General features: G+C 37.2%; 1 protein-coding gene across 5 annotated transcripts in view; it reads left to right on the top strand.

Annotated features, from left to right (window-relative positions):
* RANBP17 (RAN binding protein 17) overlaps positions 1-27,572 on the top strand; it is a 334,844-nt gene that overhangs the window by 255,954 nt on the left and 51,318 nt on the right. For all 5 annotated transcript variants that reach the window (XM_046668588.1, XM_046668586.1, XM_046668587.1 and 2 more), the window contains 4 exons: positions 8,703-8,806; positions 14,527-14,615; positions 22,989-23,096; positions 25,305-25,387. In XM_046668588.1, the coding sequence (XP_046524544.1) occupies positions 8,703-8,806; positions 14,527-14,615; positions 22,989-23,096; positions 25,305-25,387 (384 nt within the window). The remainder of the gene's footprint in view (positions 1-8,702; positions 8,807-14,526; positions 14,616-22,988; positions 23,097-25,304; positions 25,388-27,572) is intronic.

Genomic DNA, 27,572 nt, shown 5'->3' with positions numbered 1-27,572 from the left:
TTTGGCAATAAACAGTTGTACCACTTTATCAATTTGTTCCGTGGCTAAACTAGACAAAATGTTCACTTGTATAAAGAACAAAATTGAAAGCATTTCATCATCAGAATGATGATGTTTCATGTTGGTAATGTATTTTTTTGTATTCTGGGCAATTATAAAAATTAATGCAAAAACTCCCTTCACAAGATAGCATACATACAGAAGAAAATGTGTGACCAACCATATGTGCATGCATGTTAGCCCTTCCAAGAATCACTTAAAGTTCCCTAGGTTATTTTTAAATTAACTTTGTCAATCTAATAAACTAAGGGAAAGATAATATTACCCAAGCCAGTAAATGGAGAACCTCCAGGGAGCTGTTCAGTATAAAATACTTGAATAAATAAAAACCTTCTATTTTGTTTAATTTGAATAGAGGTGAATTCAGTTGACAAATATTGGAGAGGGGAAGTGTGGAAAGAACTACAGTAAGGCTTTTTGTTTTGTCGAGAATTAAATATTATTAGTTGCAAATTAAATTTTTACCAACCACAAATTTAGAATTGCTCAGTGTCACTAACACTTGTTTCTCCTTGGACATTTTATTATTGCACCCTATCTTGAACTACTCAGATGAGAAGCATATTGATAGGATCCGAGTGAGCAATGCTTTCCTTAGATATTCGAACTCTAAGAAGCAGTCATTTCTTTTTTAATGATTACGGTGATACTAATATTAAAATGGTGTTTATAGACTTTCAGAAATAGTTCTCTCTTTAGGGATTAGGGTAGCATAGTATCCATCTACCTTTGTGGCTTATAACAGGTAATTGGCACCTGAAGATATCTCTAGCTTAAATTTGAGAAATTTTAAATAACAGGTAAATGAGTTGAATAAAAAGGAAAGAGTATTCTAGAAATAGCTACTAAAGATAGAAGTAAAAATAAACAGAAGAAAACTTTGCTTTTCTTTATTAATAACTAACATTTGTTTACAAATGTCTAGTTTGCACACCACTTTCATACACATTGTCCTGTTGATTCTCACAACAGCCCACGTGAAATAGGTATTATTGCGTTGTTTATCTATTAGAAAGGTGAAGTGCAGAGAGATTAAATGGCTTGCCCAAGATCAGTCGTGTAACTTGTAGCCCTCTGCCCACATTCTCATTCACTTTTGCTAAGCTGTTACTTCACCTTTCATATTCTCAATCAATTAGGAAATATAACTTTTTCTTCTTTACTTTTATTTGAACTATTTGGACTGAATGATTGATTTGAGGCTTGGGGGGCAATGAGAAGATGGGAGAAGGGATTACTTTCCAAGCTTCTATCAAATAAAGAGATTCATGTTTATTATTTGCCCTATATAGTTTTATGGTCAGTGAAAGTCAAATGTAGTTTTTAAACTTTGTCCTTATGTCTAATAATTGGACAAAGCATATTTCTTCTCATGGATAAAGGAACACAGAAGTAGATATCCCAGGAGGGTTTAGCAAGTGAGAAGCTTGATCAGAAATAGCTAGTGTTCTGATAGAAAGAATACATCAGTCTATCACCTGTGTCCATGACTTGGCAAAGACTGTCTGGAAAATAGACATTTGGGGGGTGGAGGGAGTGGGCAATAAGGGGTAAAGAAGCAGCTGGAAATACTTAGAATCTATAATGAGATAATTAAGACTAATTAGCTGGCCCTGTAGGCAGAAAGTAGCCCATTAAGTCCAGATCCAGTTTTAATAACTTACCTGGTTTTGAGGGTAGAAAGTCCAGAGCACCCCAGGGAATGAGATGCTTCAAGGGTGAAACTTTGAAGGTAGGTTTCTTAGAAAAGGAGTACAATAGTCTGCAGGCTTGGGGCACTGTATTTTCCTTCTGGGAACTAAAATAAACATTCTGGTTCCCTAGGGAAAGGAATTAAAGGGAGCCTCAATTTTCTCATCTATTAAATGGAGATATCTACCTTGAAGAGTTGTCATGTGGTTTAAATAAGAGAAAGACGTGTGGAACAATTCCTATCACAAAACAAGTAGTCAGTATATATTAATTAATTGAATGCACCATTAGGGGCACTGTCTGACACTAGGACCTCAAAATGAGGCAAGTTCAATACCCTTAATGCAGCTACTCTGCCTTCAGTACTTGGGCTATTATTTTCCTATAGAAGCAAGAGTTGATGATACTTCCTGACAGATACTAAACCATCCTGCCCTGCCTGAAGCCATAAATCATTTCAAAGCCAGCTAGAACTCCCAGGTAGTTTAGAGGGAAACTGAAATGAAAACCAGATTCTGGCCCAAATTAGAGAGATCTAGCTAGGCACATTTCTCAAGGCTTATTCTGATAAAACTTTAGAAGTGCTATCCTAATGAAGCACTGGGGAACAGCAGATGCTGTGGGCCTAGACCTGCAAGTCATTGGTTCCTATCAGATTGTCTCTCCTCTTAATTCTCCTTAGTTTGGAACAGAGCTTCATAGCATTAGACTTGACCTTTACTGACTATACTAGTTTCCTGTTACTGCTGTAACAAATCAGCACAAATTTAATGGCTTAAATATTACAAATTTATTCTTTTACATTTCTGGAGATCAGAAATCCAAGATGGATCTCAGTGGGTGTTGGCAGGGCAACATTCCTTTCTGGGGGCTGTGAGGAAGAATCTGTTGCCTTTTGCAGCTTTGAGGCTACCTGCTTTTCTTGGCTCATGGCCTCCTTTCTCCAGGAGCAATGGGTCAACTCCTCCTCATGCTGCTATCTCTCGTCTTCCCCTTCTGCTTCCCTCTAACACTTTCAAGGACCTTTATGATTACGTTGGACCCACCTGGATAATCTTCTATTTAAAAGTCAATCAATTAGCAACCTTAATTCCCCTTTGTCACATAACCAAACATACTCAGATTCCAAGGATTAGGATGTGGACATCTTTATGGGGCCATTATTCAGCCTATCATACTGACCTATCACTAATACCAAAGTATTTCACACACTTATCAAACAATAAATCCTGAGTAACTGTCAGCTACCATCATTTATTATTACCATAATTATTCAAATTACTTGCTTCTCCTTGGCCACTCCCCCCCACCCCCAGTAATCCAGGTGCTGTTTGCATTTGAGTTTGAGGAAATGAGAAGTTTCACTGTTCTGCATACATTTGAAGGTGGGAGAAGCAAACCCAGATTTTTGTTGGTGGTGGTTTTTTGGGTTTGTCTGTTTTTGAGCTTCACATACCATAAAATTCATCCTTTTAGAGTATACAATTCAGTGGTATTTAGTATATTTAGAATGTTCACAAGATTGTACAACCATCACCATTATTCAATTCTAGAATATTTTTATTGCCCCAGAAAGAAACTCTGTACCTTAAAGTACTCACTCTTCGTTATCCCTACCCCTAATCCCTGGCAGCCACTAATCTACTTTCTGTCTCTGTGGATTTGCCATTCTAGGCATTTAACATAAATGGAATTATATTATATGTAGCCTTTGTGTCTGGCTTCTTTCCTGCAACATAATATCTTTGAGGCTCATCAGTATTTTAGTGTATATCAGTACTTTGTTCCTTTTTGTGGCTGACTAATATTCCATTATATGGATAATACATTTTGTTTATCCATTTATCAGTTGATAAACAGATGGGTTCTTTCCACCTTTTAGCTATTACGATAATGCTGCTATGAACATTCATGTATCAGTTTTTGTGTGGACATATGTTTTCAACCTTCTTGGGTTTATACCCAGAAGTAAAATTGCTGGGTCAGATGGCAACTCTGTGTTTAACTTTTTGAGTAACTGCCAAACTGTTTTCCACAGTGGTTGCATCATATTATATTGGCTGTTCCATGTTACATTCCCACTACTGAAGATTTTAAATTGTATGAAATAACAAAGTGTCCTACAAATAAAATATCTGAGAGCCAACCTACTAGAAGAACTGCTATTTGTATTTTAATATGACTTCTCTTAAGGAAAAAAAATTGAAACTCATAAAATTAATAACTTTCTTTTGAATCAGAGCCTCAGAAGTCTTGTAGAGGGGATCAGCTTTCAGTTTTACCTAAAAGCTGAAGAAGTTATTGTTTTTATCTATGCATGACTGAAAACTTACAGTAGCATGTTAATATTTACTTTTTCTGATGCCAGTGAAAATATTAGTCTATAAATTGGCACTTCACCTTCAAATCATACTGGTTTCTGGGCCCTTGTCTTTTTAGAAAAAAAAAACTAGCAGCTTCAATTATTATTCTTAAAATGGTCACATATACATTTGACATACTAAATTATATGACTGCATACTTGAATATGAAATTATAAGAGCGTGAGCTTATGTTTTCTTCTTTCGTATCAGAAACAGTAAATGATACCTCTATGGGTAATACAAATGAGGAAAAAAATCTTTAGTAGATGTATAAAGTTGTTTGATATAAACGAAAATGAACAGTTTTGCAGCTTAGATGATACTACATATCATGTGGCTGTAAAAGAGGAACAGTGCTAACTGAAATATCAACATTTCTACAGGAATAACGCACCAATATCTCACAGTTCCCTACCTTAAACTCAAATGATTGCTGAGAAATTCCTTTCTCCTCACCAGAACCAACCTGATTGTTCTTTACCCCTTCTAACTTCACATAGCTCCAAACTATGTCCCTGACTTCAGTCTCTACCTCTGATACCTTCCACCTCATCAGAGACATAGGGAGAAGAACATGGGCTTGGGAGTAAAGCAGACCTAATTGGGGATCCTAATTCACTCACATTTACTAGCCAGAGGATTTTGAGCAGACTACTTAACTCCTTTGAGCCTCTCTGTTCACATGTGGAGTGGGGGAAGTTATCATACAACTTCATAGAATTGAGACCATTAATGACTTGCAACAGTGATTGAACACGGTAAGAGCTACATAGGTGTTAAGTAAATTAAGTGCCAAATTCATTGCCTGCACATAATAAGCACGCAGGAAATAACTACTGTTATTCAGTCACTGCACAAATATTTCTTGAGTGCCAAACATTGTTCTAGGCACTGGGGATACAGCCATGATCAAAATAGACCAGGTTCCTTCCCCACAAAGCTTACATTCTAGTAGGGAAGATAGTGAATACATATGTAAATTGGTAGCCAGTCATAATAAGTCTCATAAGTAAAGTAGTTTATGAGGTTTGAAAGTGAGTGAGGGTCAGGGGCACACAGTGCAGTATTATTTTAGTTAGAGTGGTCAGGGAAGGTCTCCCTGAGGAAGTGACATTTAAGTGGAATTGCTGCTTATGTTACTGTCTTTAGTATTTGCCCCTTGATTTCTCCCTGCACATTTAAGTGGCTCATCTCTTATGCTTCTGATATCCCTATTTGCCTCAAAATTTGATTGAGGAAAGAGATGGGGTCAGGAAGTTTTTTCATCTGTAGCTCAGTATATTAAGTGAAGGGTTGAAATGTTAATGTCCTGAGTCTGTCTTTGTTCTAAGTAAACATTCTTACCTTGGGAAAGCTTTGTTCCCAAAGGAAGGGTATTGGGCAGGCAACTTTGTGGTTATACTTTATTTGATCACCATTTGATCGCCTCTCTAAGTCCATGTTAAACTCAAAACAACAAAAATACTAACAGTTGTCATTTATGAAGTACCAAACACTGAGCAAGGGGGCTTACAGATGTTTGTCATTTAATCCTCATAGCTAACTTCATCAAGTAAATATTATGTCTCTTCATTACAGGTGAAGACACTAAGGCTTAGATGAGTGAAGAGACTATCCAAAGCCAGATAGCTAACAATAGCAGAGCCAGGAGTCAAGCTTAGAATTTCAAAACATCTACTCTTTCCAGGACCCTCTGTCTGTGTGCAGTGATCGTTATCAGTTCTCAATAATTCCACGTTTATAAAATACTTTATCTTAGAAGAGTAAGATTACATAGTTTAAATATAATGTGCATATATATATTATATATTTAAGGATTTGATAATGTTTACTTCAGTTGGTTATTGTATTTATTTATTTTTTGAGGAAGATTAGCCCTGAGCTAACGTCTGTTGCCAATCCTCCTCTTTTTGCTGAGGAAGACTGGCCCTGAGCTAACATCCGTGCCCATCTTCCTCCACTTTGTATGTGGGACACCTGCCACAGTGTGGCTTGCCAAGTGGTGCCATGTCCACACTGGAGATCTGAACCGGCAAACCCTGGGCCGCCGAAGCGGAATGTACACACTTAACCACTGCGCCACCCGGCCAGCCCCTAGTTATTGTATTACTCTATGTCAGGTGTTAAGAAATAAGGGCTTTTGAAAATTCACCTTTATTGAATAACTGCTTTTCATTCAAATACAGTATTTTCCTAATACATGCCAGGTACTGTTCTAGGTGCTAATACTATAATAGTTAGTAGTAGTACTACTACTATTTACTATTGAGCATCTTCTATTTTTCATGTGTTAACATTTAATCTTCACAATAACCTACAAAGATAGGTATTTATATCCTTATTTTGTAGATGAGAAAACGGAAGCTCAAAGTGATTAGTAAGTATCCAAAGTTAAACAGTATGTGGTGGAGCCAGACACTGGGCCTGTTTATTTCAGAGCCTTACCTACATCATTGTGCTTCACTGAGAAATGTGAAGATGCACCGTCTCAGCTCTCCAGGAGCAAAGCCAGAGATACTATGAGTGTAGGCCGATAGATCCAATAATTTACATGCACGTTATAAATTGTATCTCAGTTAATCCCCATGGTAACCCTCATCAAGTGGTAGTAGTGGTGGAATGATGTAGGTGGTATTATTAGTGTTATTATTAGCTAGATGCCTAAATATCTGCAATTCAAGGGAGACTGATAAATGCTATCTATAGTAGAGAGTCAGACAAAATGCTATGGAAACCCAGTGGGAGAAGGGGGAAAACTTGCAATGGGGCCTTAGAGAGTACTTGCAGGGGAGCCTAGCTCAGACACCGGGAAAGCTGTCATTTGACCTAAGCTTTGAAAAATAAGAATGACTTCTGTAAAGGTCTCTTAATGTTATCACCATTTGACAGAGGGTGTCTTTAAGAGGAATAACTTGGTCACGTAGCCGGTTAACAGAGCAGGGATTATAATTTGGTTTGCTTTACCCTTCACCTGGGACCCTGACCCTTGTCTAGAACAGCATAGCAGGAAAGACTCATTGGCCTTTTAACATCTCTTTACGAACAAAGTGAAGTCCCTGATTCTCTTGGACTCCAGAAACAAAGTATATGTAAGGTTAAAAGGAAAAGAAGTCAAAAGAGATCAGGGTCAGCCAGATCAGCCACTCTTTAAGGGTCAAAAGATCCTGATTCTGCCATTGATCTTCTTTCTGTGTGTATCGGCTTGGACCTCATTTTACTTAGTCGTAGAATAATGTATAGGCCAGTATTTCTCAAATATTTGCATACATTGGAATCACCTGGAGGGCTTCTTAAAACAAAAATTGCTTGAGCCAGCCCTGATGGCCTAGTGGCTAAAGTTTGGCATTCTCACCACTTCAGCAGCCTGGGTTCGTTTCCCAGTCACAGAACCACACCACTCATCTGTCAGTTGCCATGCTATGGCGGTGGCTTACATAGAACTAAAAGAACTCACAACTAGGATATACAACCATGCACTGGGGCTTTGGGAAGTGAAAAAAAAAGTTACTAGACCCTATTTCCAGAGTTTCTAATTCAGTTGATCTGGGATGGAACCTAGGAATTTACATCTAACAAGTTCCCAGGTGGTGCTGATGCTACTAGGTCAAGGACCAAACTTTCAAAACCACCAGTCTCTTCTCTGAGATCTCGTTTCCTCTCTAATGCTGTTTAAAAACTGATAGCATAGAAATCAGGAGGTCTGGACCATGTAGTTCTACCTCCAACTAAGTATGCTACCTTGAGCAAGTCATTTAACCTTTCTCTACCTGTTTCTTCATCAGTAAAATTGGGCTCATAACTCCCTGTGGTATAGGATGAATGAGAGAATCAACTTCTCATTTAAAAAGAAGCTCCTTTTGAAAAGAACACTATGTAAATTGTCACTTGTGCATATCGGTGTATGAAGTGAGCATTCTGTTTTGGTAGATTCCTTGAGGAAACTACAGTCTACCTTTAAAGTGAAAAAAAAAAAAAAACATAGAAAATGTCTCTTCTCTCTTTTCTATAAAGAACAGAAAGCTTAGTGCAAGGGGAAGTGTACCCATGGTGAAGGTACTTAAAATCCAAATGACCCATGAGGGACCCCATCCTATTTGGCAGATAAAAGTTTCCCTGCTATCTATTTAACAAATTAATAAAAAAGAACATAAATAAAAGAGAATAATAACTTAGAGCTATCTGGGCACCTGAGTCTGAGCCCTTTAGGGCCTTGGCACCTAAAGAGAAGAGGAAAAAAACATCCTTGTCTCTGAGGCTTTGAAAGTGGCTTTCCTTGAGGCATTAGGGAAGCTCTGGGGGTCCTAAGAGCTGAAGGGCTGAGAAGCCTGGGGCATGAGTCTGTTTGATCCAATAAAGAGCCAGAAAAAAAAATGGCTGGTAAGTAATTTTGCTATTTCATTTGGTGCAAAAGAGAAGGCAAAACACCAGAATATTCAATGAGCCAGATCACAAAATGTGTCATGGATGTGAATGCAGCCTGACCCCTTCTCAGGGACATTTCTAAGCCTGAATGCAGTGCTCACTGCCGAGGCTAATGTACAATAGCATGCATTTTAAACCATGGTGACCCTTTTGTTTTTCTGATAGGCGAAGATGAGGACGAATTTGAGAATTTCATGCTGCCTCTTACAGTCTCTTTTGAAACAGTATTACAAATATTCAACAACAGCTTTAAACAAGAAGACGTAAAGGTGGGTTTGTTTCCAAACATGAGGAAAGACGATTTTGTTCATTCTAGGTTGTCTAGATCCAGGAAAAGGTTCTGCATATTTGTGTGTGCTCTGTGTGTTATCAGCCTTGCTTTCGCAATTGCGTGTGCTTTGAGTTGTACTTGTCATGTAAGTACTTTTCTAGTTTCTTATACAAATGGACTTTGAGGTCAGCAAATGATTTTGGGCAGTCAGTTTATGATTAGATGACACAGACTCGTCTCTTGTGGCAGTATCTTTAAAAAAACGTTTCTTGTGGGTACACTACTTTAAATATCCCTATTCCCTCATCTGCCCTGCGCTGTATGTTTCAACGTATTTATATGGAGGAATGCACAAACATACACATGCTAAAACATTACATCTCTAAATATTTTTTTAAACAAGAATTTATATAAATCAAGACTTTATTAAATGGCTAGGCATATATGTATAAATAGGAGCTGGTCTTGAAGTATTGCATTCTTAAACTGAACAAAGTGATTAGGATAACTGATAGCTAAATAAGGTTTTTATGTGCCTGTGGGAGCCATATTAGGATTGATTTGACAAGTCAGTTCAGCTGTGGCAACAGCCATACTATCTAAGACAACATTATGTTTTATTAGTAAAATCTTTAAGTGTAGCAAGCTGTTTGTGACAAAACAGCCCCATATTTTAATGTGGGGGATGGGAAGCAAGATCTGCTAAATAGGAACAGCATCTTCTGAAATTATAATGCATCAGGGCTATATTAAATAGATTGACACTGATTATTATTTTTAAAAGACTAATAAATGTACTCCGGAGACTATAGGCACCTTTGTTGGTGATGGTTGAGTCATATTTTATTGTTATTTTAAATATGTTGAAAATATTAACCATCATTTTGCATGGCTCCTCTTCTCTCCACCAAAAACAATTAGCAGTAAGAAGCCAAATAGAAAAACTATGGCCTTTGATGATTATTTTAGTGTAATTCATTTACCAAAAAATAATTAGCTAAATACTATTCCTTTTAATTGGAAATAGTTTTTGAAATAATTGTTTATCAACATGCAATAGTCATAAAATTTTAAAACCAAAAAAGATCTTAGGGATTTTCTTTGTGTTTATAGTCTTGCTGAAATTCTTCACCACAGTTTCTACTCAGGTTAACTATATTTTTTAGATGTCTTCCAAGTATTTTTAATGACCAGCAAAATCTTTGTAGCTTTAAGGTGGCTATTGCTGCCCTTAATATCAAAAAGAAGCAGTGAGGTTGAAAAACACCATCTTTGTAAAAATTACATTTGTCTCATTTGAAGATTTCATTATACTCCAAGCCTGTTTTGATGTAATCCCATCTAGTTTGATAGAAACCATTTTCCTAGAGTCATTTTTAATGGAGTTCCAGTGATATATCCCTAAACCAGCAAGTTCTTAACGACCCTGGAAAGTGACTGCTTGATTACACTTTAACGGTATTTGCAAATAAAATCACAAGTAATTAAGGGGAAATCTCCAGGCTTTTGAGCAAGTTTGATGCATGATAACTGCCTGATTCAGCTTCATCTAGAGTAATGCTGTGTAGGCAACAGCTACTGAGATCAATAGCAACGTAATGATAGTGGCAGAATTAAGTGAGTAACCTGAGAACTGTGCCTCAGAATGCATGCAGCTGCCACGAACCAAGGCCACACAGTGCACTCCGTGCTTCCGTCCTAAATGTTCATCAAAAGACGCCCTGCAGGAAAATGGAGTTAGATGCTCTTTATTGCTGATCGTGTCTCTTGCCACATTTATCAGGGAAATTGGATTAGCAGTTGGCAGCTGCAGGTAGACAAGATTCTGCAGTGATTAAATATGCAGCTTGGCTGCATTTGTTGTGACAGACCTTTAGTAAATTCTACTGTAAGCACCATCTGTCTAATTTGTATAAAGAAAACTGGGTGCTTTAAGCTACCGATAAAGAACTAAATCTGTTGCTTTATCATAAACAAAACTTTTGCACTAAATGCTTTTAAATGTAATTTATTAGGTTAAGGCTGTTTTTCTATCATGATGAATAAATAATATATGCAAAAGTGCTTTCAGGTACTTCATTTTGCAAGTACTAGAGATAAAAACAGTTCTGTTTTGTTCTTCAATAAAGTATTTAGTATTCCAATCCACGGGAGGTGATGCTGTTAAAATATCTCTATGAAAATGCCGCAGGACTGCCAAATTCATTTAATTTGCAACCCTTACCAGGATTTTCTAACTCCTATTTATAGATATTTTTCCAATGCAGATTTCAGGATGAACATAAGCATTAAGGACCTATGTTGGCAAATTGAAATATGGCTGTGAGGGGAAGAAATGCTGCAAAACTCTTAAATTTATAGCTTTGTTTCCTTACTTAGTCTTAATAAAATTGAAGAGAACATTGAATTCTTGTCTTGGGTTTTTCTCTTCAAAGTAAAGGAGAAAAGAAAGAAAATGCTGTGACAAATCCTGGCTCTAAAGTGTTAGTTCAAAATCTATGTTTTTTTCCCCTTAGAATTGTATCCATAGTAAAATATAGTCCAATACTCCTGTGACTCATGCATCATTTTTGATTTGGCCATGATGTCATCAGTTTTAAAGAAAATGAATGAAAACTTCTTGGAGGAAGAGGAGCAGTTAAATAGGAACCTTACTATCTTTAGTCCTTTCGTAAAAACTCCACAATGTTAAATTATTTAAAATCCTTGATTTTCAGCATGCGCACATTAAAAGTTTTCGCACTAAGTGCCAAATGTTGCAAACAGCACTTTAACAGAATGATTTTGCTTTGATCCCTGTAGCAGTTCCTGAATAATTTATCACAGGTTATTGCCTTAATTCTGGAGAGGGATAGAGCAATAAAGGCAGATGAAAACACTCCAGTTGAAACACCTTGGGGCCTGCTCATTCCTCTGACACGGCTCTTTTGTTGGAACTATTTAGAGGTTATTAAGATGTGTCTCCAGAATTAAGAGTATGCTGTAAGGATGAAGACAGCCATCTTAATTCTAAAGACAAAGCACAATGACCCTTCACCTTCTTTTTCTTTGTTGTTATTATATAGTAGAATTATGAGGATAATATTATAGCTGCCCCCAGTAGTGCCACTACAGTAAAGGGTCTGTCAGACTTTCCATTAGAAACCCTGTTTTGGGGGTCAGGGTGGAAGGAGCTGCATTTCAGCTGTTTCCCAGCCCATCCATCTCACACTTGGCACCCAGACAACTGTTCACCATGCAGCAGACTCAAGCACTGAGCAATTTCTCCTTGAACTATCCAAAAAGGAATCCTTAGGATTAGATACCCCAGACCTACCCCACTCCCAAAAACACCCTCACTAAAAATATAGGAGCCTCTCACTGTTCAGATCAATCAAGTGTTGGCCAACTGGAGGAGAAAGGCAACTTTTGAAATAAATCTCTTCATACTATTTTAAATGAGATGGTAAATTGTGGCTCCTCCCCCCTAAATTTCAGTCAGGTTACCTCTCACCTCTGAGATTGTTTAGTAGCCTGGTTGAGCTCCTAGTTAACAGTTTTCCTGTCTCATGTCAGAACTGGGTATGTTTTGGCTATCAAGAAAGTATTCCCTTAGTGGTGTTTGAGTATGTGTATAGAATATTGCAGTACTCTTGCTGCTTTGAAATAAAAGATATTGTTTGAGCATAAGAAATCTGTGTCTTACTCACATTGACACTGCATTTTCCTGCTCAGTCGAATCTGTTGAAAACATTTAGTTATTATATTGTTATATGCGTCCTCTGCTCTGTGGTAACATTTTCTAAAATTAAGCGTTGATATAATTTCATAGATTCTAGTCAATTAGAGCACTTCTATTAACTTGGCATCTTTAAAGGAAGAAAAATTTGTGATAAAATAAATATTAACCTTTTGTATGATAAGGGTATTCAAAAATATTTTAAGAGCCCTTTGCACTAGGCACAATGTAAAACTCATGGTTCCTATTGACTAATTTAGAGTTGAACGGTGGGTACCATTATGCATATGTGAAAACTTAAGATTATTTAAAAAGTAGCCTGTAACCTCTAAGTGTACATAACAAAAATAGACCACAAAGGCCACTTGAATACAAAGACTGTCAAGTTAAATAGTCAGAATGTAATTGTTCAAAGAAGGCTTCTCAGAAGATTTATTTTGTTTTGGAGGCTGCAAGAAATGTGGAAAGCTGAGGAAAGGGGGGAACAAGTTCCAGGTGGTGAAAATAGGTTGCATAAAAGGCAAAATGTTTTTAAAAAAAAAATAGCAAGTGACACGAGAGAACTACAAGGAGACTAGAAGATTATAGAAAAATAAGGACTGGTGAGATTATGAGGGGAAAAGGAATAAGTCATTTAAAGAAGCAGAAACAGAATTCAGGGTTTGCAGATTCAGAAATTCAGGTTACCATCATTCTATAAACTGTTAGGCAGTATAGAAACTGCATATTCTTATGAACAACTTCCCATTACATTGAGCCACCTTTTAGGTGGAGGGGGGCTTTGGGGGGAAAGAGGATCAGAAATTGCAGATACTTCTGACTGGTAACTATTATTTGCTACCTTGAAATGTTATTTAACCATTAGGATGAGGGTCAGGATTCACCTCAAAGTCCTTAATGATCATTTAAATGCCTTCCTAAAAAGGTTTTAATTTATTACCAAAGTGTGAGGAAAAAGAAAATCTGGTAAAAAGGAAAGTTCAGAGAGCATTTTCTGGCAGAATATTTCCACTGAAACAGTATCCTCAGAAATCACAGTTGCACATCTCAATTATCCCACCCCTTGTTTTACAGTTATGTTTATTTGTGCTCTTTGTTCTGACATTCTAGCATCTGTTCATGAGTTTTCTTTTTCTCTTCCCAATCATCATCCTAAGGACAGCTTAATTAGGAGTCCAGAGTACAAGTCAGATCTCTTATTTGAGTCAAGTTTTTTTTCTTTCTCCAAAACTAAATATTTAGGGAACACTTACTATGTAGCAGGCTCTTGCTAGGCATTTTTACGTAAATTTATTCCTCACAATGCCTCTGTGAAAGAGACATTATTAGCCCCTTTTATAGATGAGAAAACTGAGACTGATAAATTGCCTTGCCTTAAGTCTAACAGTTAAGAAGTAAAGCTGGGATTCAAGTTCATGTCTTCCGACATGGGATATATAACTGTTTTCCTTACAGCTTTTCCTTGCTGTGGAAATCTGTTATTCTGGGTGTGTCATGATACCGATAAGTCACCTGGCCAGTTTTATTTTGTCCTAAGTTACTAATGATATTCCTTAGGTATCTTTGAATGTCATTGTGCTCCCAGGATAGACTCCAAATTGCACAGTGGGACTGGTTTCACGCAATTTGATGTGGTTACGATTTGCTGCTATTAAATAATGTCTAGACCCTGTGCATTTATGTTTTGTGGAATTATTAATCCTCATCTCTTTTTTTTCTAATTGGCATTATTCAGAAACAAAATTCTTCTATTAAGAATCTAAATGTTCCTAAACTACTGGAATTATGACTTAGCTCAATTTATAACAAGCAAAATAGAGTTGGTCGGCAGATTCGATGGTCTGTTTAAAGAGTCTATAGTTTTCAATAGAAAGGGATCTGAGCGAGACATTTTAGCTAATGAATCAAAATCAGATATGTGGTCATTATTGCCTGATTATTACTCCATCTGCTCTGTGCTAACGTGAAAATCAATTACTGTGTCTCTTTCCCACTGACAGCGTATGTTGATCGGGCTGGCAAGAGATCTTCGAGGGATTGCCTTTGCACTGAACACAAAGACCAGCTACACCATGCTGTTTGACTGGATGTATCCTTATTACACTGTGACAATACCAGCTCTGTGCACAGAGGGATGCCAGGCCCCTCGCTTTCGTTTAATAGTATGGCACAGTAGGGAAGAGGAAACAAAGCTAAATGAACTAATGTGTAATCAGCTAAAAATTACAGCACAGTGGCAGCAGTGCAGATAACTGAGCACAGCATTTGGAGATCCAGCTCAGAGAGGTCACTTTTTTGGTGCCATTAAATATTGACAACTTAAAAATCACATCCACAAATGATTGTTTAGGTTGGGGTTGCAGGGGTAACTGGGCTAACATATTTAACTCAGGATCAATGAATCCTACCTACTGTTTGGCATTTTCAAGGAAATTTGAATTTCTACTCCATTTCAACTAGCAGGGCTGAAAAGTTCACTTTGTCTCTTTGAGGCTTGCTTTATCATGCTGCAGTTTTTCATCACCGTGGAAATATTAATGGACATGAAAAGGGGGAAATAAATGGTCAGGATTTTTTGTTTGGTATAAAATTTGAATTTACCTTTGCCAAGGCTTAGTACAGACAGCAAAATAAATAAACAAAGAAAAAACATCTCTGACAGAAATGCCTCATCGTATAAGAGTAAAAAGAACATGGACTTTGGTATCAGACAGACCAGGCTTGAAATCCCAGCTCTCCATTTGCTGAGTAAACCTTGGCAAAGCATTGTACCTCTCTGAGTCTTGGTTTCCTCGTCTGAAAAAGGAGCCATCCGGCGCCGGCCCGGTGGCCGAGTGGTTAAGTTCGCGCCCTCCGCTGCGGCAGGCCAGGGTTTTGCCGGTTCGGATCTTGGGCGCCAACATGGCACTGCTCGTCAGGCCATGTGGAGGCGGCGTCCCACATGCCACAACTAGAAGGACCTGCAACTAAGATAGACAACTATGTACCAGGGGGATTAGGGGAGATAAAGCACACACACACACACACAAAAAAGGAGACATCCAGTATCATGGCTTATTGTGACCATTAAAGTAAGTAATGTGCTTTGAATAATGTCTAGGACATATTTGATAGTCATAAAGGGTCACTATTAATATTGTTTTAATAGTATTGATTGAATCCCCTTTGATCCTAACAGGAAGTGACTATTTATGCAAGTCATATTAATGTAATATAATGTTTTCATGCCTTTATACATGAAACTATCAGAGCATGTAAGAAAAATTGGATAGCCTTAAAGCTATTTTATTTTTTAAGTTACACTATTTCTCAGTGGCTCTTTTCAAACCCTTCTTATCCAAACTTCCCTCATAAATTAAATTGCAACAGAAACTTCTTAAAAGCAATCTTCAGCTACTGATGCCACAATTATGGCCAAAGCCGTAACTAAAAGGAGGTGTTTTAGGGAGAACTCTACACTTTAAAAAAATTTTTCAACATTAATTTGAATAGTGACTTACATTATTAGTTAATATTAAACCTGCTTTATCAGATTTATGTGCCTATAGAAGCATTACACACAAGAATTTTCCATGTCACTGAGGAATCATGTATGTCTCTATATCAGCATATGAAGTACATGTACAGAGATTGTAGATTTTAACATGGAAAGTCCTATAAAAAGTCATATAATTCTTTTAACTATAAAGAATCAACTGGAATTACTTATGACCTTTTATTTCTCAAAATATAAATAGATCACAACGTAAAAACTTTCATTTATTTGAAAAATCATAAAAGCCTCATTTGGGCACTTTAAAATCAATGATTATCTTGAAACCAAGCTACAATTTTAGGATGTCCAGCAAGTAATGTTTCTTGTTTTCCTCTTCAACAATCGTAACCAAGAGTCAAGGTTAGAACTTTTCCCCTCAGTGTCAAAGAATAGAAATATCTGTCATAATTGATACTGCCTAAAATTTATAGAATATGTTGCAATTTAAGTTTGTAATTAAGTCTGTTTTCCCTTTCCTCGCTGAACTCTCCTTTTTGGCACCTGTCTGAGGTGAAGCTTCTGTCCAGCAGATGGCAGAAAATAGCAAAAGGAAAACCCTGGGACTTAATGTTTTGTTTTGAACTAGAAACCATTGTCTCTTCCATTTGACCATAGATGTTGATGTTATTAGGGATAGGGGCGGAGGGCAAGCGTTAGTTGTGCAGGAAGCTGTGTTAGATTGCCAAACAGGGTGGCTTGGTACTGGCTTTGCTTATAATAATTGAGTTTCAGTAACAAATCAGCTTCCTTGGGAAAAGGCCAAAGGCTTTTCATAATTGTATTGACAACAAAATGAATATGATAAATGGTGTTCATTCAGTTGAGACAAGATTTATAGTTTTCCTTTGGGCAACGGATGAAGAGCAAATATTTATAATAATAGTAAAATTTGTTTAAAAGTTACATTATTTGATAATTCAAAAAGCTTTATTAAAATATTTTGAAATACTTTAAGCAGTTTCAGGTGATAAAGTACAGATTCTTTCCAAAGTATTCTAGTAATGTAAAAATGAATAAGTATATGATTAAAAACCATGGATATGAAAGTCATTTATTCTTCCTGAAATATTGATATGTCGAACCGTCAGTGATGATTCCCACATTACTGCTTGGGGAAGTTTATTTGCCTTTTATCTACATAAATGTGTGTTCTTTAATTTGTTATACAGTCCTTAGCATGCAGAAGAAACGCCCTATAAGAGTACATGTCATCTTAAAGTCAAAATGCATTTTATTTATGGCGAATATTTGATAAAATGCTATTTTACTGGTTAGCTATTTAATTCAAAAATGTTTCTATAAACACTGACTGCATTAAGTGCTACAGGAACTACGTTGCTTATCACTCTGTCCTTCCAAAACTAAATCACCTCAAACTGTTCGGCAGTCGTTTCACTGCTGGAGAATTGCAGAAGAATCATTGATATACTTCCTTACCCCTATAGTGAGGACACAGCAATGTAAAAGCACCTTACCTTGCAGTGCATTTAGTCACCTTCTTTATACTTTTCCCAGATCATACTTAGACTGATGTATCAAAAATCCAGAGAGAAGGGGCTGCCGGTGGTGCAGCAGTTAAGTGCACATGCTCTGCTTTGGCTTCCCAGGGTTCACCGGTTCAGATGCCATGCATGGACCCACGTGCTGCTTCTCAAGCCATGCTGTGGCAGGCATCCTACATATAAAGCAGAGGAAGATGAGCACGGATGTTAGCTCAGGGCCAGTCTTCCTCAAAAAAATAAATAAAAATCCAGAGGGAAATTGAAAAAAGTAAAGGAAAATGTGTGACACTATTTCCTCACACACAATGTTTTAATTGTCATAATCTGATCTTTGAGTCCACTGTTTTTCAATCAGGCAATCAGTGCTGTTTAGTAACATGCATAAACATTATATAAAGACAAGGCAAGACCATAAGATATGTGGAAGAGCACAAACTTTGGAAGAGGACAGTACTTGATTCCACTCCTGGTTTCACCACTTAAGAACCTGTGGGGTCTTGGGAAAGTTACTTAATTTAATGTCTCAGGATCACAGTTGTCTCTTCTGTGAAAGAGGGCTAATAATACCTGTCTCACAGGTGTGTTGTAAGAAGTGAGTGAACCGACATATGTAAAGGGCCTAGGACAGAGGCTGGTGCAAAGTAAATGCTCCACCACTGTTGTTAGTTCCTTTGCCTAATATGGAATGAGACACAGGGATCCCATTTGCTCACTTGTTTAGCAAATTTGGCTAATGACTGTGCTAGGTTGCATGAGGGATGTAGATTACTTAGACTCAAATCCTACCCCAAAATGAGCTTATAGTTTAATAGAGTCTGTTAGATACTTACATAAACGACTATAATAAAATATAGAGGGTGATAAGTGCTATAGCAAGGATACAAATAAGGTAATTACATTTAGCTGGAGAATCAGGAAAGGCTCTGTGAAGGTGAAGATACTTCCCTGGATCTTACCAAATAAGTAGGATTGGACTACTGGGCCTGTGAAGTAAGAGGTCTTCAATTGTCCTGTGCACAAGTTTAGGAAGAGGAGTAGTGGAGAAGATATGTTATTGTAGATACCACTTATTTCGTGCTTGGAAATGCAGACTGTCTTGGACCCTTGAATATCAAGCTAAAGACCCTTATTCCCTTGATAGTATAAATCAATTGATGGTTTTGATTGACTAACAAAATCAAAATTGTATTTCAAGACGAGAGAAAATAATCAGCAGTATGTTGGGCAAACTGAAATAGAGAAGAAAGGAAACCTGAAAAATCACTGTTCAGTAAGCATTTTTTGAATGCTATGTGCCAGGCATGAGGAATGAATAAAAGGAATGCTTTTTAGAAGAATGAGTAAAATGGATTGCTCTTTAGAAGATCACAATCTAGGGCCAGCCCCAGTGGCCTAGTGGTTAAGTTCAGCACACTCCGCTTCAGCGGCCCAGGTTCAGTTCCCGGGCGTGGACCTAGACCACTAGTCTGTCAGTGACCATGCTGTGGTGGTGGCTCACATATAAAAAAAGGAAGATTGGCAGCAGATACTAGTTCAGGGCAAATCTTCCTCGGGGAAAAAAAAAAAGTCACAATCTAGTAGATATAACAAATAACTAATAATCAATGTGTTGTAGCAAAGATGCACGTAAAGGATGACATGAACATATAAGAGGAAGAGATTGGTGTTTTTGGCAAAAAGAGTAGGCTTCCCAGGGAAGAGAAAGTTTGGTGAGGTGCTGAAAGATGGATAAGCATTTGCCAGACAGAAGAGAGAGGAAAGGCTTCCAGTAGCATTTGCCTTCATGAACAAAGGTACAGATGTTTCATGTTCATGGAATACCTTTAAAATAAGTTCTGAACTGGCAGGCAATTTCTATTCTGGAGCCACATCCTTACACCTTTAGCTCCTAACAGTTTTAACAAAAACTCTCATTGCCTTCTAGTATATTATGATGCTTTCTCTACTGTGAAATCCCAGAGGAAAGAATTATGTTTTTACTCATTTCTGTTTTCTTGAGGTCCAGCACATAGTAAGTACTAATGACTACTGGATGGAGGGATGGATGGATGAATGGATGGGTGTTGTCAAGAAGCAAACCTTGTACTTCTCATTTTTTCATAGTTGGCGTCTTATAAGGCAATATCATATCACTAATGCTCTTGATTTTTCATTTATCTAATGTTGACCTTAGGAATTCATTGAGAAGATCTAGGTGAAAGCAATTAGATCTGTGCCTCTTCTACCTAAGGACTCTCACTCTCTTTCTCCTATCCATATATATGTGGTCCTCAGACAGCCCCTGGAAAATTAAACTCCTAGAGTGGGTGCTGATTCCTACCCTCTAATCTGAGTCTGGCACTCTCACTCTGACGCCCTTTTAACCTCCCTGCTTGGTAGACCTCTACTCTGCCTTCTAATAATCACTCATTTTCTCTGTGGCAGTCACCCCTGTCAGAAGCGTATTAGAATTGGCACCACTCTCATTCCACACAGAAAAGGGAGCATCCTCTCATATCCACAGTCCTTATCCCATAGTGAATGCAGTGTGCTCTGAAAAATATGATGGTCCTAATGCCTTTAGAATGCCTTGCAAAGGGGCTTATGTGTGCTTATGATGTTCTTAGATTCTGAGATTTGGGTCTTTTCAGTTTCCCGATGAGCCTTCCAGATGCTTTCCCACTAATCATGACTGAATTTGTGCTCAGGAGATCTCTTGGTGGAATATTTTCTCACCTGTGCTCCTCTGGCACTGCTTCAGGATTTTGGTACTCAGGGCATCCCTATTGTGTGCCTACCACCTAGACTTGAGCATGAATTCCCCAAGAATAAAAGCCATGTCTTACTTATCTCTGGACCCCAGCACAGTACATAGCACATTGTATCTACCATCTATCAAAAATAAGAGATTTTCTAGTCCATAGAAAAAACAATACAGTGAGTTATCTGACAGTAGCCAAAATAGAGTTAATAATCAAGTTCATTGATTTTACTTTTTTCATTTTCATCCAACTTAAACCTCACTCACACATGTACACTCACTTCTTATCTCCCTTCTCTGCTTTATTTTCCTTTGTAGTTCTTTCTAGCATATTATATATCTATTTTGTTTATTTTCTCTTTTCTTATTAGAATATAAATTCCATGAGGGCAAGAATTTTTTAATGTTTGGTTCACTGGTCTCTCCAGAGAGTGTAAAACAGTGACTAGATAGTTATAGAATAGGCCTTCAATAACTACTTGTTAAGTAAATTGTTTCAATATATACAAATACAGCCTTAACATGGTATATCTAGGGGGACAAAAGTATTGCTTTTTGCAGTTTTAGGGAGCATGCCACTCTTAAGGTATTAGAGGGCTTATTTTCATTGAATGTTATATGAACTATTTCCTGAACTTCAGAGTGAAATGTACAGTTAAAAAGAATTAGGGCCAGCCTGGTGGTTTGGTGGTTGGGTTCACACACTCCACTTTGGCAGCCCAGGGTTCCCAGGTTTGGATACTGGACACAGACCTATACACTGCTCATCAAGCCATGCTGTGGCAGCGTCCCACATACAAAGTGGAGGAAGACTGGCACAGATCTTAGCCTAGCAACAATCCTCCTCAGGCAAAAAGAGGAAGATTGGCAATAAATGTTAGCTCATGGTCAATCTTCCCCACCAAAAATAAAAATTTAAAAAAAGAATTAAATAAGTAGTTCTAGTCAAATATGTTACATCTGATTTTTAGGGTGGCAGGTTTACAGCAACAAATATTTATTGAAATCTACTTTGTGCCAGGCCCTGCCCTCAAGCAGTGTATAATATAATAGGAGAGAGAAAGTACTGTGATAGTGCCAGCACAGGGTACCACAGCCATATATTGGAGACACACCTAACCCAGTCTTTGGGGTCAGGGGGTGGTGCCAGGGAGGCTTCTTGGAATAATTGACATCTATATTGGAATCTAAGGGACAAATATGAATTAGTCGGAGCATTAGTAGGGAAGCACAGGTCTTTGCCCTTTAGGAGCTCACTTTCTAGTGGGGCCAGACAAACACAACCAACCAACCCTAATACAGTCTATTATAAGAGAGATGTTGTCAAAGTGTTCATTGAACATAGATGAGGAAGAAATTGATGCCTTTTGACAAAACAGAGAAAGGTTCACCATCCCAGAGGAAGTGAAGCTCGAGCTAGATGTTGAAAGACAGGACTGTGTTCGTCAGAAGCAGCAGCATATAGAGGAATGGAGACCAGAGAGTTGGCATCAGTGTATTTGCAGGGAATTAAGAGTGGCTGAACCATAGGTAGGGCAGGAGTACTGAGATGAGACTTGGGGTAAGCAGGGGCCAGATCTTAAAGGGCCGTGTGTGCCATGCTAAGGAATTTGAAATTTATCCTAAGAGCAGGGAAGAAAATTGTGATCTTTCTCACCATGGAGATCTCTACCCATACCACACAGAGAAGGAGCACCCTGTTAAGTGATTCAGTTCACCACTTGCAACTGAAACAAAAAGACAAGTACGTTGAAAAACATTAGGAAGAGAGAGACTTAGAGATTAGGGGGGGAAAAGGAAATGAAGGTAGTGTCATAGTAAGAGTTATTTCTATTTCTATTTTTATATATATTCATATATTTTATATTTTTATATATTTACATATTTTTACATATATATTTAATAAATACATATTTATATTTATGTGTCAATTTGGCAAGGAGGAGGCCAGTTATGGGTTAAATGGCCAGTGGAGCTGAATCATAGTGTTCCAGGTTCTGATGGTCTCAAGCCACTGACTTAGCAGAAGTAGACACTTCTTAGTAGTGATGAGAACTTTGAGAATTTCTCCTTTGCTGTGCATGGGACTACATTTTAGCAACACTGACCTTGACTAGATTAAAAGTTACCCAAAACTTTTCTTCAATCTAATGTCTCCAGTGTTCCTTGGAGCTACAGTGGGACCAAGCAAAGCAAGTCAACAACTTAAGAAAGAATATAGGTAATTTCTAAGCTGGGAGATAGACACATGGGGTTTATTATTACTGGTCTTTCTACTTTTGTGTATTTTCAAAATTTCATGATAATATTTTTATTAAGTAGTTTGATGCCTGAGAGACTCTGATAATAACAATTCAAATATATATTTATCCTCATTAACTAAATATATTTCCTTTTACTACAATATTAAGCATAATTCTTTGAATGTGTTACTTATATGATACTTTGAAAGTTATAGACAAGTATAAGCAATATAATGTATGGGATATGTTACAAATAAGAGCAGATCAGTTGCAGTTCCCAAAAAAGTACATCTGTGCAGGTTAGGAGAGCAATTTATAAAACTGCCATTGTATACTAAACAGAGAACAAATTTGGATTCCATTTTTTTCCTTTTCCATGGCGCTAATTTTCAGCAACAACATTTCTTTTGACCCTTAAATTCTTTAACAGTCTTTATAAAAGGTACCCAGCCTATCTGCCGATTCTTCAGAGGGCTGTTGAGCAGTGGTATGGAGAACCGGCCTGTACAACTCCCATCTTAAAACTTATGGCAGAACTGATGCAAAACCGGTAAGAGATGTGATGGGAGAGTGAAAAAACAATCTGCTATTTGGCAGGGTTGTCCAGAGGTCAGCTTTCCTGCCTGGTATGTGTATATTCAAGGCTTAGCAAGAACTCAGGAACCAAAACTTAAGATGATCAGTGAAAGCAAGAGAACTAGAGATATAAGGTTGAGACCTTTGGGGAGAAAGAATATAGTATGCTAAGGTGTATATGGGGATTATGGGAATTGGAAAACAATTGGAAGACTACACCCACCATTATTTAAAATAGTCAAAGGCACAAAATGGAAGAAGGGCAGCTATTTTAATTGTTAAACTGCTTAGCTCAATCTGTAGAATTTTAAAGCAGGAAAGAAGTTTAAAGGTCTCTGAGTTGAGATGCTTCATTTTATGGATAAGGGAACTGAGTCCCAGAGCAATTCATGGACACATAGTTTGTCTTAGGAGCCCTGGGGATTGTCCCTGCTTTGACTTCGAAGTTATCCTTCTTCCTCTATGCCAAGATGCATATATGTGGATGATTTATGCACTCACAATTTTCATTAAATAGCAACTACATCATGTCTCAGAAATTGCCTCGTTGACCTTATAATTTGCATAGACCAGCAGAGATTCAAATACTCTGCATATAAATATTAACAAAGATGTAGCTAAAAAAAGAAAAACTGCAATAAACTAATTGGTTTTACCTCTTTAAAATATGTCATTGTGAATATGGCTTAGCACCAAATTGCCTGTCACTTAGCCACCCTGTTTCATCAGTTGCTCTGTGTAAACTGTGTGCTGGAAGGGAGATACCCAGACAGGGGAGGAGTGTGGATTGCAGCTCGAATTTTCTCTCTGCTGCTGAGCTTTTCACAGCAGTAATTTAAAATTTTTAAGACAAGAGGTGGAAAAAAACCTGACTAATAAATAAATGTGAGTATTATTTTTTTGAAAGCTGTTAATTTTGTTTTAAATCTTTCTCATAGATGCCTTAAATACTAAAGGAACGGTGGCTATATTTTTTATCTTAGAAATTTCATTTTTATTAAATTAAAATTTTTTCAACCAGATAATTGATATTATATATTGCTGATACAATTTAATACTAAAGGAAAAAATCTATTGTATTGTATATTGTAAAGTATTTTATATCTGCCATAGGCAGATAATTCATATCTAGCACAGTTTTCCTAACAACTATCTAGTGAAACTCTGTAATCTCAGGAAATGTATCTTGTTCATATTTCTCTAGAATCTAATATGAATTATGTATATACATTTCTTTAGTCAGGAATTGTATGCCAACAATCAAATGTTCACAATATTTCTAATAAATTATAATTGCACTTAATTCGAAAGCATTTTGAAAGCAATAATTCATTCTATTCCTGGCAAAAGGACTCTAGCAAATATCTTTGCTTTTTGGTATTTCTTTGCTACGAGCTGCTTCTATATTTTTTGCTAATCCTTTTGGAAATATACCATTATTTCTTGAAAGCACAACAACAAGACATATCAGAGCCAACTAAAGCCAAAGTAATGTCAAAGAAACAAGTATTATGTCAGGATGGCACGTCAATCCTTTACCCTGCTCGTATTGTTCCCCCACCTGTCAGGAACCAAGGAAGCAGACTGGTCTCATTTATAACTTCTGGGACTGCTTTCTCTTTACTTCAGCTGTATGCAATGGAAACTGTAGTCTGTATGTAATTTAATGTGTTTGAAATATACTTGAAGTATCAGATGATTTATTATGCATGTGGGCAGTATTAAAGTTACCTAGATTTCCCATCTGTCACTTTAGAATTTGTTTTAAAAATGTGTATTGGCCACTACAGGAGACCTCAAATGTAAATCTCTATCCAAGTATCTATATAAACTTACACATACACACCTGGGATTTTTTATTATTACTTATCAACCACTCTGCATGAAAGGAGAAAGGGGTAAGAGGTCTGTGATATAGAATGTCAGGATATTGTTTTGACAGATATAAAGTGAATTCTTTGAATCAGCAAATAAATGAAAGCTCTTCTTAATTGTCCTAGTATCTTTGTAGTGAGAAAATTAGCACATATATTTTATCAACACTTGTTTAATGGAATGGCACTTTTAAAAAGGCATAATTGTACTGCAGCTACTTTTAATAAATGAAAATGCTATGTATTTTAAATCTATATTGAGTTTCTTTATCTGCACATGTAGTCTAATTTTTTGCTATATTTCTTAGATCCCAGCGTTTGAATTTTGATGTATCATCTCCTAATGGAATTCTCCTCTTCAGAGAAGCTAGTAAAATGATTTGCACTTATGGTGAGTATCTTTTTCCATATTTGTCTCTGCAATATAACTTTATCTCTTTGGAGGGAAGAAAGATGTTAGTTATTTTGTTCTTTTGAACCTTCATATCTGTATGAATTTGTGAAGTGGGTAAAAGGAGTGCAAAAAGCCAGGTAGCTATCATATTGGCATCAGAAGAAGTGAGCAGCATGCCTTTAACTACAAATCATGCCTGACCAACTTGATGAATTTCTTTTGGCTAAAACTGCAGTGTCAGTAGGCAAAGGGAATACACTAGATAGAATATTGAAGTTACAGCATATTCAAAATTGGTAAAAGTTACATCAGGGAGTTTGCTGTCTTGGGTCTAGGAATGCTTAGAGCAGTATGTCACCAGCACTGAATTTTGGAAAAATATACTGGTAAAGAGCAGTAAATATTTTATTGTAGGGAACTTTTGGGCACTGCACCCCTAGAATCAGAGTTCTATAGTAAAGATTGTCCTATTCAATTATTGTCAAAATGTTTGGTTAGTAGTTAGAATTGAGCCTTAGAACTACCATAAAACCTAATACTTGCCAATTCTGACAGCTTCGTGAATGAAATTCTCAATTCTTGGGGACCTTGACGTAGCCAGGGAACGGGGACAGGATGGATTAGAATCCTCTGTCATCTGTTTGCCACACAGACTGAATACTGACTGTGGCCGGCTCTGTTCAGTGCTCTTCTCCTTGAGAGATGGTTCCCTGTGTCCTTTTTTTTGTCGTCTTCTTTTTTGCCTGTCTGTTCTTACTTTCCCAAATCAAGAGCAACTGTAAGTACGTTTGGTCTCAAAATTGCCTGTAGTTCTCATATTCTTTTTGAGTGCCTAGAAACAGATTTCACAAAGTTTTGTAAAGCCTCTTTAAGTGTATGTTGTGCGTGTGTGTAGGAACAGCCATTGAAACATAGTACCTTTTTAAAAGTAAAGCCCATTTTTTAAAAAAGCAGACAAACAGTTTAAAATTATTTTTGCTTCAATTCAAAACACATCTAGGGCTCTGATCTATATGCTTGTAGGCCACTGTTAAAAATGCTTAGTTTTAATTGTACGTTTGAGTTTTAGAGTTTGAGATCGTAAGTGTATGGAAACTACAGAAAGCGCCTATTTAAGATAGTAAACTTGTACTCTCTTATTTTCATCTGTACTACATTGCCACAACTTTTGCATCTGTTGAAAATGGACATATTAGAATTATATAAAGTAGAAATGCTTTGCCTGCTAAAGGTAAAAATGGACCTTTTTTAAATATGCTCACAGTTTGCTGTACTTCCAGTGTGTATCTAATTCCTTTCAGTGTCTTATCATACAAAGATATATGTCTGGACCTTCCTCCGAAAGCATGGTATCTTAAAAAAGCATAGTTTGGGTAGATTAAAAGATCTGAGTACCAACCCGGGTACCAACCCTAGTACCAACCCTTTCAACTCCGTGACCTTCAGCTAAGACACTGCACTTCTTTGTGCCTAGTTTTCTCATATATATAACTAAGAATAATGAATACCTACTGACCTACCTATCTAGTTAGGGTTAGAAGTGGTTAATTGAGCTACTCTGGGTCAAGGACTTGGCACAGGGTGTGACATGGAATAGGTACTCAGTGAACATGCCTCTCCTTGATCCAAAGCTGTTCTCTTGCACTCACAGAGCCCGCCTTCTTTGGACAGGAGTTCACTGACCACATCACTTTTTTGTTCAGGGATGTTTCCTGCTTGGACCACACCATCCTGCTTCCTTCTGTCTATAACAAGTACTGAGTTTCTAAGAGGAAATAATATTTCTCATTAAACAATACATGTATAAAAACTTCTTAGTAGTCGATAGAGCTTTAACTATACAAATGTTAGATTCCTGTTACCAAGCACAACTGTATCTTTCCTTCCCATTTCTCTGGATCCATTTTCTTTCACTAAGTGTAATTTTTCCTTCGGGGCTTATTCACTATTGCAGTAGGGCTGATAAAAGCAGTGACTTCTTCCTCCTCCAGTATCACTAGATCTCTAGGACAGAATATATGTCCCGCAAGTGACAGCAAAAGGAATCTCAGAATAGTGCCAAACCTATGGACTTCAAAACTATCTAGTCCTCTGTCAGGTTGTCTGACGTAGACAAAGGCATTGCAGCAAAAGTTGAGAAAGATAACTATGTGAGGGTTACAGTGGAGGAAGAAGAAGAGAA

Source organism: Equus quagga, chromosome 7 (assembly GCF_021613505.1).
Source record: "Equus quagga isolate Etosha38 chromosome 7, UCLA_HA_Equagga_1.0, whole genome shotgun sequence".
NCBI lineage: Eukaryota > Metazoa > Chordata > Mammalia > Perissodactyla > Equidae > Equus > Equus quagga.
This window is presented reverse-complemented; position numbering and strand designations above follow the sequence as displayed.